The sequence below is a fragment of the Rhinolophus sinicus genome, chromosome 15 (genome assembly GCF_057876585.1).
Source record: "Rhinolophus sinicus isolate RSI-liver-muscle chromosome 15, RSI-T2T, whole genome shotgun sequence".
Classification (NCBI taxonomy): Eukaryota; Metazoa; Chordata; class Mammalia; order Chiroptera; family Rhinolophidae; genus Rhinolophus; species Rhinolophus sinicus.
The window spans coordinates 117,475,161-117,495,262 of record NC_142515.1 but is presented as its reverse complement, the minus strand read 5'-3'; the positions used below and the strand labels follow the sequence as shown (position 1 = coordinate 117,495,262).

General features: G+C 37.0%; 1 protein-coding gene across 8 annotated transcripts in view; it reads right to left on the bottom strand.

Annotated features, from left to right (window-relative positions):
• INPP4B (inositol polyphosphate-4-phosphatase type II B) overlaps positions 1-20,102 on the bottom strand; it is a 579,259-nt gene that overhangs the window by 33,933 nt on the left and 525,224 nt on the right. For all 8 annotated transcript variants that reach the window (XM_074338475.2, XM_019730782.3, XM_074338478.2 and 5 more), the window contains 2 exons: positions 16,367-16,479; positions 12,735-12,889 (listed from right to left, as the gene is read on the bottom strand). In XM_074338475.2, the coding sequence (XP_074194576.1) occupies positions 12,735-12,889; positions 16,367-16,479 (268 nt within the window). The remainder of the gene's footprint in view (positions 1-12,734; positions 12,890-16,366; positions 16,480-20,102) is intronic.

Here is a 20,102-nt window from a genome sequence, read left to right as displayed (position 1 = left end):
ACTTTGTGTTTTCATATTACATTCAGATCGTGGTGTCCAATTTTGCTTGCAATTATTTATAAAGGGCATTGAAAATGAAGAATTCATTGAGAGAAGGCAGAAATAGCTTTTAGGAAGGGCGGCAGCTGTATCTACTTTTACGTTTTAAACAATTAAATAGAACACAGCAACCATCTTCAAGTACTTGCAGGTTGACAGAAGGAAAGAGATGCTGACTTACTCTCTGTTGCTCTAGACAGATGAGTGGATTAATGTCTAGACGGTACAGGGTGACACATTTCAGCTTCACATGAAGGGAAGTTTTATAAAACATATAGCTGTCCAGTCATGGGACGGGCTGATACACAAGATCGCTGCTATTGGACACACGCAAGTAAAGGTTACCTGACAATCTGTCAGCGATGTTGTATAAAGAATTCTTGCCTTAGTTGGCAGGGTCACAGATAATCTCTGAGGTCCTCTCCAAATGTTGCAGTTTTAAAATACCATTAATATGAGAAGTTACAAGTGCAAAGAAATGGAAATAGTTTCAAAACTGACTTTTAGGAGAATAACAATCAAATCTCGAGAAAAACATCTTATTCTGTACCAAAAGCTTGTGGTCCTTAACAACCCATAAAAATAATGAGCTAAGTTATCAGTCTGGCATATTTGGGGGAAGTTGATCTGTCAACTTAGTAATTATTTTCTCAATTTGTCTCATTTAAATGAGATAACATAATGTTGGATTTCTTCTGTTTACTTAATATTAAACTTAGTGGCTGAAACAAAAGTGTAAGAATAAGCACATCTCTCACAAGTCATAATAATTGGGTCACCTGAATAAAAGGGCCATTTACAAACAAGATCAGATTAGGTCTAAGCAAAACAAACATTAAAATTATACATATATATGTGTGTATGTATATATATCATATATACACATACAATTTTCCTTAGTACCTATAACTTTGGCCTCCAAAGCAAGTCAAAGAGTAATATTAAAAAGGCTCATTGCAATCCACTTTTCCTTTTCAGTTACTTTACTTGGATCATAAGTCTTACAAGGCTGCCAAAGTCATTTTGTTGGGGAAAAAAAATGTGGCTTTATACCATTTTCTCAAGTGGCTTTAGATTATTTTCTCAAACACAGAGAGCTAACCTTGCTCTAGTAAGTAATTCCATATAAATTTTCACTCTTGCTCAGAGAAGCATATCTGCTCACAGCTGAATCATTTCTGACTCAGGAAGACACTGTTCGATTGCACCCAGCATGTCTGCGCTTGCCCACCATCACGTTAGATTCAAAGGATAGAATGTTCAGCTGAAAACCTTCCATAAGACCTAACTGAAGGGCTAGTATAACTTTAAGAACACTATGTAGATTTTTAAAACATTGCTTTATTAAACGTGGTATTCATTAACATAAGCTATTGTGAGGCGGTGGGCCAGAAGAAATCTAGCTTCCTTTCCAGCACTGACTCAACAGGAAAACATATTCATAGACCTCGGGTATATGTATCTTGACAGAAATGGGAAAAACAAGGTTGACTACATTTGCTCAGACTCTTCAGTAACACTTTTGGGCTAAGTTGAAATACGAGTATTACATTTTACCTTAAGTTATCTTGGTACCTATGGAGATGAAAGGCCACATGATGACAATGATGCAAAAGTTTTCTTTTATATGTGAATAAGAACGCTGCTTCAACACTCATGTATGTTATTTTACATTTTTTTTCTTTTTTTGCAGGTGCGTGGCAAGAATATCAGATAGCCAAGCATTTTCCTTAGAAATCAACATCGATTGGGACTGCAGATCACCTTCCTTGTAGCAACTATCTCTTAGCTGCTGGGGGAAGTATCCAGCCCACGTGGTCTGTGCAAGCAGAAGGTTTTGCCCCTACAGGGGCGAGCAAGCCCTGCCTGCCTGGAAGATACTCACCATACACCCTGGCCAAGGGGTCCACGCAAGTTAGAGATGAAACTTGACACATGCCTTTACCTTGACAAACCCCATACTAATTAGAAAACTGCTTTCTTCTCTCCCATCCTCCCCAGACATAGATCCAGATTCTTTCAAGATTGTTTTAATTTTGTTTTCATCTTGATTGTGATAAAATTAGTTATGTGAAAATTTTGCTTCCACTGCTAATCAAACTCCAGGAGGAAATTAGTGGAGTTCAATCACTGGCAAAATGTACTAATACCATTTTTACATTTAGTTGGAGATAAGAATATTCAAGAACAATTACTAACTTTCAAAGTCAGTTTAAAAATTTAAAACACACACACAAATGAATTCAATAAATTCATTTTCATTAACACAAATATTTTAACATCCCAACATTCTTAAGGATTTTCAAAATATTGAATGTTTTTCATTTTCGCTTCATCCCAGCATCCAATGCCAAGACTGTCAATGTACTCTACTTTTGTTCAATGGATGTGGGCAAAGGTGGCAAAATAAACATGCACACATTTATCATAAACTTATATAAAGCAGATTGCAGAGAAACATGACTGTCTTTTACCTTTTCACAAACAGAAATGCAACACAGTTTTCATTAGGGTCTGAAACCATGACTGAGGAGGAATATGAATTTTAACTTATAAAAGAACTTTAAGGATTGTGTTTTGAGGAGGTTGCAACTGACAACATAAATATCAAATCGTATTGTTTTCTAAAAGTATTTACTTAACCCCTAAATAAAGCCACATGATTGAGAATTATTTCTAATTATGTATAGTATCTCTCTGTTCAGGAAGTACACAATGCATTAACAACTTTAAAGTTACTAAAATGCACAAAAAAACATATTCATGTAGTTAAATCACAGATGTGGCAAATGCTTACTGGAGTTCAGGTTTTCAGAGGCTGTCAACCACACATTTCTTATGTGCTCACACTAAAACCAGGGAGGGTCTTCACAGCTGCCTCGGTTGCTTTTTGACTTTATGACCATATAATATTTAATCATATGTACCTTGCATATATGCATGAGAGATTTTCATTCTATAGGAAAAATGATTTTTCTTTTTTTATAGTGACTACAGATAGTAGGAGTTTTCAATAAATGTATCTATTTCAAGAGCAACAGCTGTAAAATCAGTGCAGTCTTATGAAAAGGAGGGCATTTTCCCCCTCCTTTTCTGGCAAAAAGAATATCTCTTGACAGCTCTAATATCCTTTTTTCTCACTTTTGTTCTACTCTTTCCAAGAGAAAAATAAATCATTATCACAAAATCTAATAAAACTATCTGTGTTATAAAAATTCCATCTTTGAATTTATGTTATAAAATTAAATTATGAAACAGAAACTGAACAAAAGATGATATCTATTGTATTCCTGTTTTCTAAAGAAAAAGAGCAGTCACGGTGATTTGTAAACTCTAAAGCATATGAACATATAATGCTATTATTTTCTCAAAGAGTTGACAAGGGGGCATCATTTGAAAACATAAGTGCACATGTAAGACACTAATTTTTTAATTTTTTTTTTGCATTTTGCAAAAAACTATAAGTCAATATTATCCAACTTGATTCGACACAGGCTGAGAGCAGATTTCAGAAGGGCTCTGAGCATAGGATAGAGAGAATGCTCCATGTGATTTTATTTTTAAGTATTTAAATCCTGCCTTGTTTTAAAAATAATTTAAGGCAGTTTAAATGGATACATAAAATTCAGTAAGATATCAAAAATGGAAAGTGAGAATGAAAGAGTAAAGGCAAAGGTTATGCCATAAAATGGAACTAGGAATGAGGCCGCTGTATTAAAAAAGAAAAATTACAGAAAGCTGTACATTTGAAGTAGATGGATCACAAAATTGGCCTTAAGCTTTTCAGTAGTCTCTAAAAAAGGGAAAGTGAAAAATTAAAACATGCACATACATAATCACACCCACCTCTCTCACCCCCAACCCCAACCCCTCCACCTGTGCACACCTGTACCCGAGTTTTTCTGGAGAATGAAAAGCAAGCCTCATATTAAAGCCATAGAAATGAATGCAAAGAATCTTCACAAAGAGGGAACTTTACAAGGTAATGAAAATTGTTTGACAACATAGATGAACTTTGAAAATATGCTAAGTGAAAGAAGTCACTCACAAAAGACCTCACGTTATATGATTCTATTTATATGGAATGTCCAGAATAGGAGGGATGGAGGTTACAGAGAGACCGCTAATGGATATGGGGTTTCTTTTAAGGTTCTAACAGGTTCCAACATTAGATTGTGTTGATGGTTGCACAACTCTGTGAATATACTAAAAACTATTGCCTTGTATACTTTAAATGGGTGAACTGTACGGCAATGAATGTGTATGTAAGTTAGTTATTTCTTAATAAAACTGTTAGCAATACAACACTATCCTTACCCTCAACCAGTAGTTATCAAAATTACATTTGCATCACTATCATCTGAATAAAAGCACTGATTGCTGAGCCCCTACTCGAATTTCTGATGCAGTAGGTGTGCGGTGAGGCCCGAGAATCTACATTTCTAGCAAGTTCTTAGGGGAAGCTGATGCTGCTGGCTGGGGGAACACTGTTTGAGGACTAGTGCACAGATGTTATGAATAGCTGAAAAGGCTGTTCCTTTTACTTTCTTCAATACAGTTTGAGGATATCACACTAAGGCACAGTGCAGTAAAAACAACTCAATGGAAAGCCATTATGACAAAGAAGGTAGCATCAATAATTGTAATAATAGTAATAATAATAATAATAATAATAATGACAATTGTCACCACAATAACATCCATGATAGCCGTGGCAGCATTTAATAGCTACTGATCCTTACAAGTACTGGGTTAAGGGCTTCGATGATCACTGTTTAGTTTAATTCTCACAAAACCATGAGATGACAACGCTGGTGAAATGACCACAATGACAGTTACTTTATCAAGTTTTTACTGTATATTATATTCTGGTATCAATTTCCTTATATACACTTTCCACCGTACAGATAAAGAACCTAAGCTCTTAGCATTTCATCCTACTGGTAGGAAGTGGAGAACCTGGTCTAATGACAAACTCCGCGCTCTTAACCATTGCACAGTACCAATCTGCTCTCTGCTGAGCTGGCTTAGGTGTTAGATTTTAGAGGATTCAAAGCAGTGGCGCTGCCAAAACAATGTCAGGATACTTGAGAATGATTTGTTACTACGAATAGACTGCTAATATTGCAAACGATATGCTTTACAAATGAAACTCTTGGCCCCTATAATGACGTCATTCACACTCATATGAGTTTCGATAGGCTCAATGAATGGAAAAGGATGGAGTCTAACTGTGCATAATCTATTTTTGCCCATAGGACTTGAGACCATGGTCCTTCGGGCATAAATGTATTATCACCTGGCATTCGAACTTTTCTGTCATCTGTGATCTTCCAATCAGGAGAAAAGTTTGCAATATTTTGGCTGTTTTCCCATAAATACTATTGGCTCCTGGACCAGTTTTCACTAGAGAGTGGCCTGTGAAGACATCTAGTTTGTTCTCCTGGGCTAGAGACTGGAGCACTACAACAAAATCCAGGTTAGACAGGGGCTTTGACAGTGTTTATCAGAGGACAGTAGCACTCGGATGAAGGCAAAGTGTGACACTGAGCGTACGTCAGTTTTAACATGGTACACTGTGAGTACAGTGATTTCAATAGTTTGGGATTTATTCTCATGTGCATGAGGATAAACATAGCAGGGACATCAAGTGCATAAATCCATGCTGGCTAAAAGAAATGATTATTCACATGATACTTATTAGATGGTTAAATGAATGACTGAGATTTGGGAAGCATTCTTATATGGGAAAGGAACGCCTTAACAAGCTGCAAACTTTCAAAGTCAGGAAGATTTGAAGTAAAGCCTCGATATTTGTTCCACATCCACATGTTTAATTTTGTGTTGCTTTTCTCTTTGAACGAGGGATTCAGGTTCACCTTGATTCTTGTGTCTCAGCCTTCCACGAGCATAAACAAACTTCCTGGGTTTCGGCATAACTGCTCTCCGCAGATCACCGAGGCCCGCGCTGCCGGAATCTCAGGCTTCTTTAATGAGAGAGAACAAGCCCTTTCTAAGACTAGTTCCTGTTACACCTCACTTTCCACGTGCAAAGGCATCAATCATGTCCCTAATGTCCTACAGGCTTTTGTTCATGTCTCAGCAGGAAGTTTCTTCCCCTCGTCTGTAAAGGTCCTTCGGCCCACTCTCTGCTACAAAGCTCATATCCTGTCACAGGCTCCTGTTAAAACCTGGCATTTTTCTACCCAAACCCGAGACCCTTATGTCCTAATCCATCATGCTTCCATTTTTTAAAATATAAAACAAATAAAAAAAACATTTTTAGAAAACCACCACTCCTGAAACTCTCTTTTCTAGAATTTCACTTAAACACAATAACCCAGTATCCTTTCTTAACTTGCAATTATGGGCAAACTCCTAAAATATAAAGCACACAAATGAGGTACTGGAAGTGGAAACCTAGATGGCCAATCAATGTTTAGAAAGATGTTCAATATTGCTTATCATGGGGAAAATGCGAATTTAACCAAGATCTTACTTTTTACCCATCGTATTGGTAAAAACTCATACAGTGCAAATATTTGGGCATGTGGAAAAATGAGACCACATGTGCCTGGCTTTTGGGATATAAATTAGTACAGCTATTTTGAAGAGCAATCTGGTAGCACCTAGAAGAGCAATCTGGTAGTAAAATTGAAAATATAAATACCCTACCACCCATTCCACTTGAAGAAACTCTCCTACTTGTATTCATGGAAATACATGTGAGAATGTCTTACACCATTGCTTGTAATAGTATCAGACAACCTAAAACTCAATAGAGGACTAGATAAATTGTGGTCTATTCATACAATGGACGCTATACAGCAGTTAAAAGGAGAGGGCTAGACCCTATATATGAACACAGGTCTTAAAACCATGCTTTCAGCTAAAGAATATGTTGTTGAATGTGACACACATTATGATACCATTTATGTACACAAAACACTTAACAAATGTGATGAATTAATAAACACTACTCAGCTATAACCACTTACCCTGTTCCCCTGAAAATAAGACCTAGCCAGATAATCAGCTCTAATGCATCTTTTGGAGCAAAAATTAATATAAGACTGAGTATTATATTATATTATATTTTAAGACCTGGTCTTATAGTAAAATAAGACTGGGTCTTATATTAATTTTTGCTCCAAAAGATGCATTAGAGCTGATTGTCCGGCTAGGTTTTATTTTCGGGAATACATGGTGGATATTCCTACTCAAGAACTCCTAACTCCTTTCTACTTACGAATATAATACTCAGTTTCCATGCCCTCTCTCCCCCCCAGGACCACCCCAGGCCACAGTGATTCATTCCTTTTCTCCTCTCAGCCACTCTACTAACTCTTACTTCCTAGGTATGTGGCCTCATCTACTTCCTACGAGCACTGTGAGCATTAATAGAGGTTCCTCACACAGAAGGCTTAGTGGAATTTCAGTGAACAGAAAGCACTCATTGACTGTTAGCTGCTGCCACTATTATAATTTATTTCTCCCTTTGTTCAGCATGGCATTCTGCCACAGTAAATACTCAATAAATGTTTACTTTTGACTATGAATATGACGACGACGTATTTCTGCTAATAATATATTTGCCCAGGTTGTCTCCTGAGAAGGGGTTCCTGGCTCGTTATTTATTGGATATCCTGAATTGCTAATGAAGTCTGTGGGCATTCAAGAGTTGGACACCCAGAATTCTTCTACCTGAGTGCTAAGGCACTGCTGTCTGCGGACCACAGATAAGCCCCCGTTCCAGGCTCAGCTGCTCCTATAGTCCCAAACCTTTCATGCCATCATCACGGAGACATAGGTTAAGCCTTTTTTGGAACCAAGTATTAATCCTGGGACTTGGAAGAGCTTGAAGACCTGGGAATCTCCTCAATTTCAGGAGTTTCAGAGGAGGCACTTATAAGAAACATGGGGTAGGGAAGGATACTCAGGATAGAGCAATGGGGAGAGCATGGGAGAGTAAGGGTAACATTTGTTAAGCAGAGTACCTAATACCCCCAGCACAGAGACTTTAAATAAGGATCTCATTGAACAATACCGACAGGACAGAAAGATATTGTTATCCCTAGTTTACAGGTTAGGAAACTGTGGCCTGGAGATTAATTAACTTGTCCAAAGCCACACAGAAACTAAGTGTTACAATAAGGATTTAACCCCAGGTCTTCCTGATGATAGAAACCGGTATTTGTGGCAGAAGTTACATCTATTTATTTTAACTAGATTCATTTATATTTATATTTGTTTTCAGCAAATTAAATAAAAACATATATTCCATACACTTATATGTCTAGGTCCTCAGTTAATAATTTCAAGAATTGACAGAAATGACTTATTTGGAAAGCTGTGTGTAAAGTTGGCAGGTGTTCTGGATGACACGCTCCAAACTCACAGGGTGTCAAGTCTACCACCAGAAAACAAATATCCCATACCAAACAATGTAGGGAGAAGAAATCGACCTACAAACCATCACTTTGATGGTAATAAAATAGTATAACACACAGAAACGGAAGAAGATTGCCTAAAATCAGCACGTATATTTTGTTCAGGAAGTTGAAAGTTTTTGCAGGTTATTTTTTGATTTGTCTAGTAAGATCGGTTCTCTGTCAGTGGTTCATCTGTGGCTATCTTGTTAAGAGATACTTGTTCCAATATGATTTCTAAAGAAGTATATTCTTTGCAGTATCTTGTACCTTACCATCAGCTGAAGCAAAAATACATCCTAAACAAGGTTGGTTTTCACATTATTAGCAACCCTAACATGATGGTGACTCCATCTGGGCTTATTACTGTTATTTGTCACAGGTAAGAACTGAAGTAATGTAGCAAAGATAGCACTGAAAGAGGTGACACTTAGTGATAATGGGAAAACTGTTCCCGCTTACGCTGCTTCATGCAAACACATCCTTTTCAAGTAGTCAAGAGATTACAGAAAGCTTCAATTACCTATTCTACAATGCCTATTTACACACTTTAATATTTGAAATAGGGGAAAATATGAAATAATAGCAACTCTTCTCCAACGAGGACAATCAAACAAAAGCAACGAAAAATAAGCCAAAATGGAAACAAGACTAAGGAAAGAAGGAAGAAGTTTTTCTATTTCAACAGGAATGCACTACATCATTCAAAAGTGACACCAACAAAAGAGTACGCCATGAGAAATAAAAAAAATAAAACCGTTACTGATATCAGTTAAGGGTCACTGATTTATAAAGCAGAACATTTCATAAATTATGCTCCCCTGAGATATATATTTCCGGTGCAAGACGTTGGGAATGTGACATTCAACGAGATAGTAAAACTCAATAGGGCTGATGGACCTTTTTGTCTCTCTCTTACAAATTAAATATTTACTAAAATGGAATTGTGTGTTAAATAGGTTGTAGTCTGAAATGTACCCTGATTAATTTTACTAATAGCCTATCAACTATCTGAATTTTAAAAACGCATTATAGAAGGACAGATTTCAGAGTAATATAGCATAAGGAAAATAAAAGCTAGACGGATAACTAGGCAGAATGTTACACTGTATACACACATTATCCCAGACTTCCTGTAAAGGAAGTAACAGTGCACTGACATGTTCATTTTAATTTACTTTTTAGTGGCAATTAAGTTTCCCAACACAATTATTTTTTGATAAAACATGACATTTTATAATCCCGTCAAATTTAAAATTTTAAATTACAATCCTCGTCATCTATTAACCAAATAGAAGTTTGAAAGTCCCAACCAAAAATGCTTTCTGCAAATGCACTGGGAAGAGATGGCGCGTAGCATTCAATGGAGATTCCATAACTGAAAATGGGAGTGCTGATACTGCATTCTCCCTTTCTTTGAAAAACAATCTGTCGATTATGGAGCTGCTACTTTGTAAATTTCTGTTATAGGTGATGAAGGGAGAATTTGGCAATACACATACATACACACCAAAACTCAAAGAAAGGAAATATAGACCAGGCTTAGAGTCTTACCACAAAGCCATTAAAATCAATTATTGATGGGTTGTTGGTTAAATGAGGCAGACTTTAGTCAAGTGGTTTTCTATGGGACTCCTTCCCAGAGGCGTATCAGTGGTGGGACTCCTGCTGTTCCCCCCCATCCCTGGCCCCTAGGCTATCAAATGGGCAGTGAGGGTTGAGAATCATTGCTTTGGTCTTGCAAGATAGGCAACTACCAAGGGCTCCTTACAGAGTCAGATCTACCAGATGCCTTGCTAACTCTCTAATCTGAAGAGGGTCTTTGCAGTTTAGATCAAACAGATTGTAACTATAGGTGCTTGTCGGGAGTGTGCAGCTGCAAATAAATATTGGGTATGTAGGAAAAGAGAGAATTAAATTTTTGAAAATTGTCCGAAGGGTGGATTCAGACTGTGAGTTAAGGCAGGCCCTATGTGCCCTGTTTCTTTTTGAATTTGTATTTTGAATTTGTATCATAACTTCTCCAAAGCTTTCACTTTCATCTTATGGAACTTTGGGCTTACAAATATCTTATAATTGAGTAATATGTGATATATTGAATTCCAAATGCCTACGTATGTATAAAACTTCCCAAAATATAGAACTTGAACATTTTAAAAACCTATGTTATTCATTCATTCATCCATCTGTCCACCCATGCATTCATTCATTGAATAATAGCTGAGAATCCAGTATACAGGAGGCTTTGTTCTAGATACTGGTGACCCTGCAGTGAACAAAGGAAAACACAAATCCCTACTCCCATGAAGCTTATGTGGGTGAGGATGTTTCTGAATAAGCAGCTAGATGAAGCTTTCTTTCTTTACATCAATAACATTGTGCTCATCTATATGTAATAATTTGAAACTCTTACAGAGATAAGGGCAATTAAAATGGAAAATTTTAATACAGATACAGGAAAAAAAAACAACCTAGGAAAACCGATGATATTATAACCTTGGTGAACTCTAAAATCATCCAGAGTAAACAGCCTGAAAGGTGGTTAGAATAATTCAAAAGTAAAATAAATTGCAACTGATGTTAAATAAAATTAAACACTTCAATTAAGTACATTCAAATAAATAAAACTCAAACTCCTTTAAAACACTGATTTTTTTTTTTTTTAATTGATGGTTGTGTTTCAGAATATTTGTGAAGTCCTTAAAACATTTAGATCCCTGGGTCTCAATTATAAACCACGTGGGGTCCAAATATATGTAGATTCACGAGCCCTAGAAGTGGTTCTGATGTGGATTTTAAAGCCACTGTCTGGGGGTAGGGCGAGGTGGGGTGGGGGGGTGTCCCCAGGTGGTGGAGTGAAAAGCTCTGCAAATCCTCTTCCTTTCTAAAAAACTATGACACTAGAAAACATTGTCAAAAACCACCATTACCTCCACCTTAAACAAACAAGTAAAAATTTTGCCTTCCAGATAATTTATGTTCGTTGAAGCGTTTTAGTGCTCTGGTGTCTCTGGCCTGTAATAATGCCATGTGTTCCTGCTCTCTTCTCCCAGCCCCTTTGTTCATCCACAGTGACACTTTTACTCTTTTTATGCACGTTAGAAAATTTCAGACTCAGATTCTGAATTTCCCCCATTAGTGCTGAGATTATTTTTGAAAGAGAGACTTTTTGAAAGAAGATTTTTTTTTTATCAACCAGACGTGTTTATATGGCTGAGATGTTCATGTCAGGCTCCTAAGACATCCTCATACATCTATCAAAAAATTATGATAGAACTCCACTGAACAATGGAAATGCCAAGAGACATGAAATGGGGTAAAACAGAGGACTTCAGAAACCTCTCGTTAGTGGGGAAAACATACAGGCACAAGAACACGCACAGGCAAGCATCGACGTCTCCAAAGACGTGGCAGTTAAAAGAAAAGTGGAAGCTAATGACATGGCAGATAAGAGGCAGCCCTCTCAAGAGCATCACATGATGTGCCTTTCTGGGAACAAGGAGCCTGTCCCGTGCTTCCGGTGTGCTTCTGAACCAGTCTTTGTAGCAAAGAGACAATTTGGCTAACTTTTTTTTTTTTTTTTTTTGGCTAATTTTTTAATTAACGTGTGTCCTTGCTAAGAGACATTGTGAATGGGCCACTTTTTCCTTCCCATTTTGGCTTAGACTTTAGATTTAATTACTGTGGAAATGAATCAGGAAACATGACTTCAGGCATTGCGTTTTAAATGTCAGCACAGTGACAATGTTAATTCTCTATTGCAAAGTATCAGTGTCATCCCATCTTTATGATGAGTGATGTGGAAATAATTTTAGGAAGGAGGTTACTGACCCAGAGACCCTGCAAGCCACAGGAAGATCACCGGGTAGTTGTAATTTGGAAAGGTTTTGTTTGGATAATGACTTCGTTTTATTTTGTGCATACTTATAACTACTTATATATTAATATAAAGAAACAGTGCTCTTCAAGTGTTAGATATGAAAGAACCAGAGCCCGTTAACTTGGGTCGAGATGAGCTAATGAAAGTTATCCTCTATGCATATTATCATATCCAGCCACATTCTCTTCTACGGTCTAAAATGAGTAGGGGGAATATGTACAATTATTTTATCTTTCATGTCATGAGCTATAAGCCATGGAAATACAGTGAAGTTACTAAGTGGTTAGTCCTCTAGTAAAATGTGCATTTGGAAAACCAACAAAGTAAAAACAACTAAAACCTTACAATGACCTGCAAAGAAAGAAAGGTGAAGACAAGTGGGGTACCTTCTCATACAGTCCAGAGCTCGGATGAAGAAGTCCTTGTGCAGCTGGTGCTCGTCTCTCAAGATGGCGCACTGTTCAAGTGTCACGGACATGGACGTCCTGTCTTTGGCACTTTTACAGCAGGTGAAACGGATACCATTTAGTTTGCGACAAATCTGTAACACAGACATATACACGGTGTATTGTGCATTTGTAGGTTACTCTCCAGTATGGGGCTCCTCTAGACTCTTCTTCTCTAAACACGCCCAATCTATGGGAATCTATGATTGTCAGTGGGTTCAATCTGCCCTGTTGGATGTAAAAACATTACCTTTTCATTTCGAAAGCTAGTGGAATATGTTTAATTTAGTTAGTTCTGTGGACAGTGTGAGGCGTGGGACTGTTGAAGCCATGTGAGATGATAAATATCCAGAAGAGGCAGGGGGCCTGAATGGCCATGGGTGAGATAACGCTCACAGTTCAGGAAGAAATGCCTTAACTGTGAACGGGAAACCCATCTGTATATCCTGGATCAGACACTTTATTTGAATTCTACATAACTAATATTTTCTTACTTTACATTTTTAAGCCACCTTTGCTAGTCTTGGTTTCATGCTGTGAGATTTCAAACAGCCACATGGTGCCAGCACAGGAAATAAGCGAATCACTAACCACTCATTAACACAACTAATAAGAATAAGGAACCCCAAGATGGCCTAAGGGCATATCTGCTAAGTGCATAGTGCATATCTACTCTGTACCAGGTACCCTGCGAATAAATTTCATGTAGATTTGCTCTTTTCATTAACTGCACATGAACCGTGGAGGAAGGTATAATTATTCTCACTTTACAGGTGAGGATTTTCAGGTGTAGATTAAGTAGCTTGTGTGTTAAAGAGCAAAGCCAGGATGCTAATGTAAGTCTGCCCAACTCTTTGACTTCTGTCCCATCCTGTTTCTCTCTGGAATTCTTTCTTTTTGCTCTTCTGATGAAAATCAGGATAAGACTGAGCACCAAGAATCTCTTTTCTCATTGCCTATTGTTGGCAGGTGAGTCTTTCCACTCCTTCCTCGTCCCTATCCCATGGTAGGGCTCTGATATGAGATACCAATAATCAAATTCAGCATCAACAAAGTTAATCAACATGCACTTAAAATAAATCTAATGTGACATAATACAGGTCTGCTTCATAGCTGCCATTAAGGAGGTCTTAACAGTTGTCTGTTTTGAGGAGAGGATATAACAATAAAATTTATGAAGGGTTTTTACCATGTTTTAATTGTGATTCTGATACTTAGACTAAGATTTCCAAGTCCCTATTAGATCTTTGGTACTTTCTCACCACTTCCCATACAAGTGACTAGAGAAATGAGAGAGTGGTATTTCACTGTATAATTTTTTTTTTTATCTAGAGAAGTCTAATCCTTTCAAATAATCAGTATCTCAAATTTTTTAATATAAAATAACAAAGGCTTGACTATGTGTAGAGTAATAAAATACAGACCTCAATGATTTTTTAAAAGACATTATTTTTTAAAAGATATGATTTTAAAAAAAGATACGATTTTTTAAAAAGAATGAATATTTAAAAATATATTGTCACCACTATAGGCAATATCCTACTAAGGATATTTAGGGTTCTAAATTTAAAATCAAGAGGCGGCAGGGGCAATTCCATCAGAGTAGATAGGCTAGATCTTGCTTTCTGCATTTCCACCACTCTTTTAAACTACATGAGCTTAATTTAATATACTTGTTTGGCTTTTGGTCTCCAGATTCTTATTTTTATTTCATTTTTTTTAAATTCAGTTAAGATAAAACTAAATAGCTTTATATTTCTCAATTAGGATGTATTAATAAAACTTTAGCAAAAGCAGTATTTCATTAATAGATTTAAAGAAGAGGGGAAAATGAAATAGAGAGAGATATAAATGCTTTTTGGTAAATGCCAAAAGGGATTTCTATATTTCTTCATTTTAAGAGTATTATTATGGTCCTTGGTTTACAAAGAGGATTTTCGAAAAGGAGATATCAGCCTACAGAAATGCTACTAAAAATAAAGTCAATGTTCCCAAGAAATGCAAAATTTGCACCTTATGGGTGTTGTGTATTCATCAAGGCAGGCTCTCATCCATTCAATGGCAGTTGTAAGCCATATTTGGTCGGTACACACATTTCAGTAAAATATTTCAGAGATGTATAGGAGGTATGGGAAAATTTTTAAAAAATATATTCAAGTGAAAAAAGTTCACATACTAAGAATAAATATGTGTTTGTGTTTGCATGTGTAGACCCTTCCTTTTCCTATTACATAACTGCACGATATGTGTACAACAACATGGATATATTCCCAAGGTCGCCTTGGGAAATGATCACACTTCCTTCATGCTACCACATTATTAGTAAAATAACAACAATAACTTACAACCTGCCTTGGCGAAAGTTTTGTGAGAATTAACAACCACAGCAGTCTTTGAAGATATAAAGAGCAGCCACACTGGGGAAAGAACTATTAAAAACCACCTTCATGTAATGCAATATGGCGCTAAACGGGACCAGTGTAAATGAACTGCCTGAAAGACACGTTTCATGTTGTTACTTTGATGTTCTTTCCCGGGGCTCCAAGAGTGTAAGAAGGGGAACTAAAGCAGTTTTCCTCTGCCTTGCTTTGGGTCAATTATTTTATATCTAGACTCATGGTAAATTATCCATTCCTTTTTTTCCCGGAAGAGAGAAAATAATATTGGGTTATAATTGAAGCACTGTCAGGAGGGCGAAAGGCTCTGTTTTAAATGCTATTGACAGAGAATGAATAGAGTATGCTAGAAGATTGGTTTACCTAACTCGAAATTACATGAGCAATGCTGAGAAGTAACTACAAACATGCAATTCCTCATAGAGCTCTCCAATGTGTGCCTTTCCTGATGCAAAGATCTGTACCTTAGGGTCTAATATATAACAAATTTGTTAAGTTCATGTGAGTTAGGCCTGAATGGTTGCCAGATAAGAATTAAAAAACACAGGCAAGATTCTCTCCCTCATTCTTGTAGAAATCCTGGGTGGGAAAGCAGGAAGATCTGCTACCCTAAGGGTGCCATTAAATAAGAAAGAACCACACAAAATATAGCTAATTACTACAAGAGCAACCCATGAGGAATAAATTCTATGCCAATATCCAGTATTAAAAACAACCTTCATGTAATGCAGCATTAACAAACACATTTACAAACTCATTCATTGAAATATGTCCAGGAGCCTTACTGAGGCTGTGAGTCAGAGATCTGATAACCACATTCTGTTGAAATCATATATCTGTAGAACAGAACTTCAAATTCCTGGCAGATATGGGTGGTTGACATTGCAACATGCAATATCAGGAAAATGACAGACACTTCATTTTTACTCAAAGTGTCAAACACATCCAGGATTTAAGAGAAAAGCCAAAATTCTTTCTCATGGAGTCATCTTCCAATTTGTGTTCTAGTTTATTGACAGAACTACCAACAACACTGAAAACACCTAATTTCCTGGATAATGGAGGATGATATCTGGTAACTAAAAGGGCAGTGGGTGGCCCTTGCCGAGGTGACACCCATTATGCTTGCTGGTCCTGAAGGTGATAGCGAGTACGATCTGACAGGACAGTGCTTACCGTTGCGGCCAGCCACATGATTTCTACATTCTTCCTTTTTTTGGCTTGGATATTTTGATGGAGATTTTCTAGTAATCCTTTTAAATCATGTTGTTCCTGAAATTGTGAAATGTCTGAAAAAAAAAGGAGAGAAAAAAGGAAACGCTGTCAAATATTAAGCTGCTCATGAAATTTTCCTTAATATATGTGCAAAAACAATCTCTATAACAACGAATGCTATTTGGAGCAGACTATCTGAGGACAATCATGCTTATTAATCCCTCCAGTTTTATTCTTTACTTCAAAATATACCTCAGTTTCCTCCATGTCCTATTCTGTGTCATTGTGATAATGTCAACTGGTCCTATAATATTACTATTATACTAACAAGGGAAACATTCTTAATGATGATAGCTGCTATCTCACTTCAACCAAAGCATGACATAGATGAGACATGAGCTATAACCTTCCATTTTCTACTACTCAGTAGCTTTGAATCAAGAGAATACACAGGGTTAACAAATCACTCATACAGGGCAACCCCTTGTCCAAAATCTTAGGTGACTTTTTCGCAAGGTTCATAGTCAGAGTTATAGTCATTTCAAAACTTAGTATCCCAACTCCTATGCCAATAGTTTTCCCAAAATCTGTGCTAGTGTCCTCACAATTAGCTGGTGGTACTAAAAAGCAGTTCCAGTATTAACACAATGGACCAGCTTCTTCAGAAGATTGAGACTCCAGAATAAAGCATAATGATTTTTCAAAATAATTTAGTTCATGGTTGACAAGGAAGTTTTTTTAAATCAGCCATTTAAAACAAACTATAACTCTTAAACACGAATCAACCATTCTTTTGACCATTCCTACCCGATAAAGATAGTGCTGTAGGATAGACAGAAATGGTATTCCTTAGCAATTTCACCCCCTCTCCCCATGACATGCTTTTCAGAAGGAAATCATTTTGATGTGCTTAAAAATTTCAGGCCACTATTTCTATTTCTGTAATGATAAAACTTGCTTTATTCAGAGCACGTCCCTATCAATCCAACACTTTGCTTGCTGACATTTTTTTTTTTTAACCCTGACAAAAATCTTGCAGGCCACAGAAATTCAGGTCTGGTTCTGGAAAAGAAGTATCATTAATAATGACTAGTTTGTGGATTACTAGGTGTGATTTCAAGATATGATAGATCCTGATACATCAACTGAAAATCGTGGTATACATAGAACATGGATTAGTTGCCTCAAATGTAAATATAGCCAATAAGTCTTGTTTCTGCTACTTACCCTTCATTACTCTAAAATCAAATTTAGACAGGGCTATTAAAACTCTATGCCTATCTCCATAGGGGTATTCTTTTTATAAATGGGGTTGAAGAAAGTAATCAAAAGGTGAGAAGTACAAGACTGCTCACTGTGTTATTGTTTATATTAAATAACAGCAATAAAACTTAAATGTAATAAAGAGAACAGTAAACTCATATATTGATGGAATGTACTATTATATAATATGTAAGATGAATAAACAAATGCTATACGTATCAACATGGACATTTGCTAAAAACGATGTTGAGCAAAAGAATGCAAGTTACAGGAGAATTGATACAAGATAACCGCAATCACGTAAAGCTAAATGTGCAAAACTATACCACATTTCTATGGTTACATACATTTGGAATAAAAATGTGTATGAGAATGTAAAATACCAAATTTGGTGTATTGTTTTTTATCCGAGGAGGGAAGGCTACAAGCAGGGCTTCTCCTCTATTTGAAAATACTTTCTCACAAAATTTGTGAGGCTGAGTGATGGGTTCCTGAGCGTTTGTTGTTTTATGATCTGTTCTTTTCTGTTTGTTTAAAACTTTCATAATTCTTATTAAAGAAAGCACTGAGCCAAGCTTCCAGGAAAACAATTTCTCATGCCAAATCTGCCCCGGCTTTGACGCGTGGTCTTAGGTGATTTGCTTAACCCTCTGTTCCTATTTTCTTAACTGCAAAATGAGGACAATAACCTTGTCAAGCTTCATCGACTTGCAGTGGAAAACAATTAATAAAAGTCTTGACAGAAGAGGCTACATTATTAAATTCTGTGTCAACTCTGAAAAAGCAGAGGGAGACATTAGTTGCTGTTAAGAGAGTTCACAGCCTGAGATAGGAGGCCTACTTTCTCAGGCAAAAGTTAGAATTTATCCAAAATTGAAAACATTCTCTCTCACACACATTGGCGCACACAGCAGACATTCACCAACCCACTGACTGTATTCCCACCACTTCTCGATGGACCAGAATAGCCAAATTCAGAGTCACTTTTTAGTACCCACTTCCTCCTTGTTTTGTCAAATGGACTTGCTTCAATAACGAGCGTCGTGAATATGACATTGACATATATCAAAGACCGGATGCTGACAAATGAACAGGATTGGGACTCCGAACTCTCAGCTGATTGAACAGTGATGCTAATGAGGCCGAGGCAATAGCCTCATCACTTCATGGTCAATGACTTTAGGTTGCCAAGAGAGTGTTCCAAGATGAAATGGAAATTATGGCTGCCTTCCCAGTACCTATCCCACCCGTTCCCACTGCGTGGCAGGCATAAATATGTTTACACGGGATCAATCACATTCTCACTGGGAGTCAGTGCCATCCCGTCAGCCTTGAAATCAGAACTAGTTCAAGGATGTACATCTAAATCGAAGCCAATCAGAACTTGACTCTACCACAGCAATTGTTTCAGGGGTATGCAAGTGACCTAGGCTGTTCCAGCTCAGTGAAGCTCAGGACTCTGAAGAATGGAAGGGAAAAGAAAAACTTTTTATCTCTGTGGTTCAGCATGGGAATAGTTCATGCCAGCCATCCTTCAGTCATGAGAAGACTGGATGTAGGATGAAGTCAACACTAAGAGTAGCAGAGTGATGCAATGGGGTGTGTGTGGGTGGGGGGGGCTCTTTTCAATATTTCTAGCCGCTACACCAACTATTTATAGGGCAGGGATATCAAATATTGCAAAGATAGTTTATAATAGTTAGCTCCCTGACTGATTTTCCTTCTTAGCTCACAATGCTAGACAGCTCACTCTTATAGTGCTATCACAGGAATCAGTAAGTGGGCGTACTCCAATAGACCTATATGATAATATCTTTCTCTTTTGTTTTGAAAAAAGGCTAAGAGATGGACATTATTATCAAGAAAGAACAGAGATATTTGAGACAATACATTGACACTTGGTCACTCATTTAAAGGATACATACTGAAGCATTTCATCTGCTTCCAATCACAGTCAAGGGCTCCAAATCATGTATGAAATGTGATGGTGACTCTAAAACATGGAACACTTTGTGCTAGTGATTTATAGAAGTACATTTTATTTTTTTATTTTATTTATTTTTATTTTATTTTATTTTACTAACCCCAAATTTAAGTGTCTTAATGCTTTACATGGGCATGAAAGGGGCTTTGAAAGGTTTCTGAGATCATAAAACCCAATGAGAAGATCAGAGCAAGAAGAGAGAGAAGCATTCGTATTTGCCCCACTGGAGTTTCCACAGTTGATGAAAGAGGCCAGGTATGGTTTGAGGGGAAGTAGATCTTGATGATTTATTGTGCCTTAGAGCCAAAGCAGACAGAACAACTGTCTGAGGGTTTCATTGCTATACAAAGAAAATGTGGAGGGAGAAATCCACAACACATAGTACCCAAAACAGAGCAAACGGACTTCACAATCATCAACAGCTCTATCTGAGACCAACTTCAGATATTT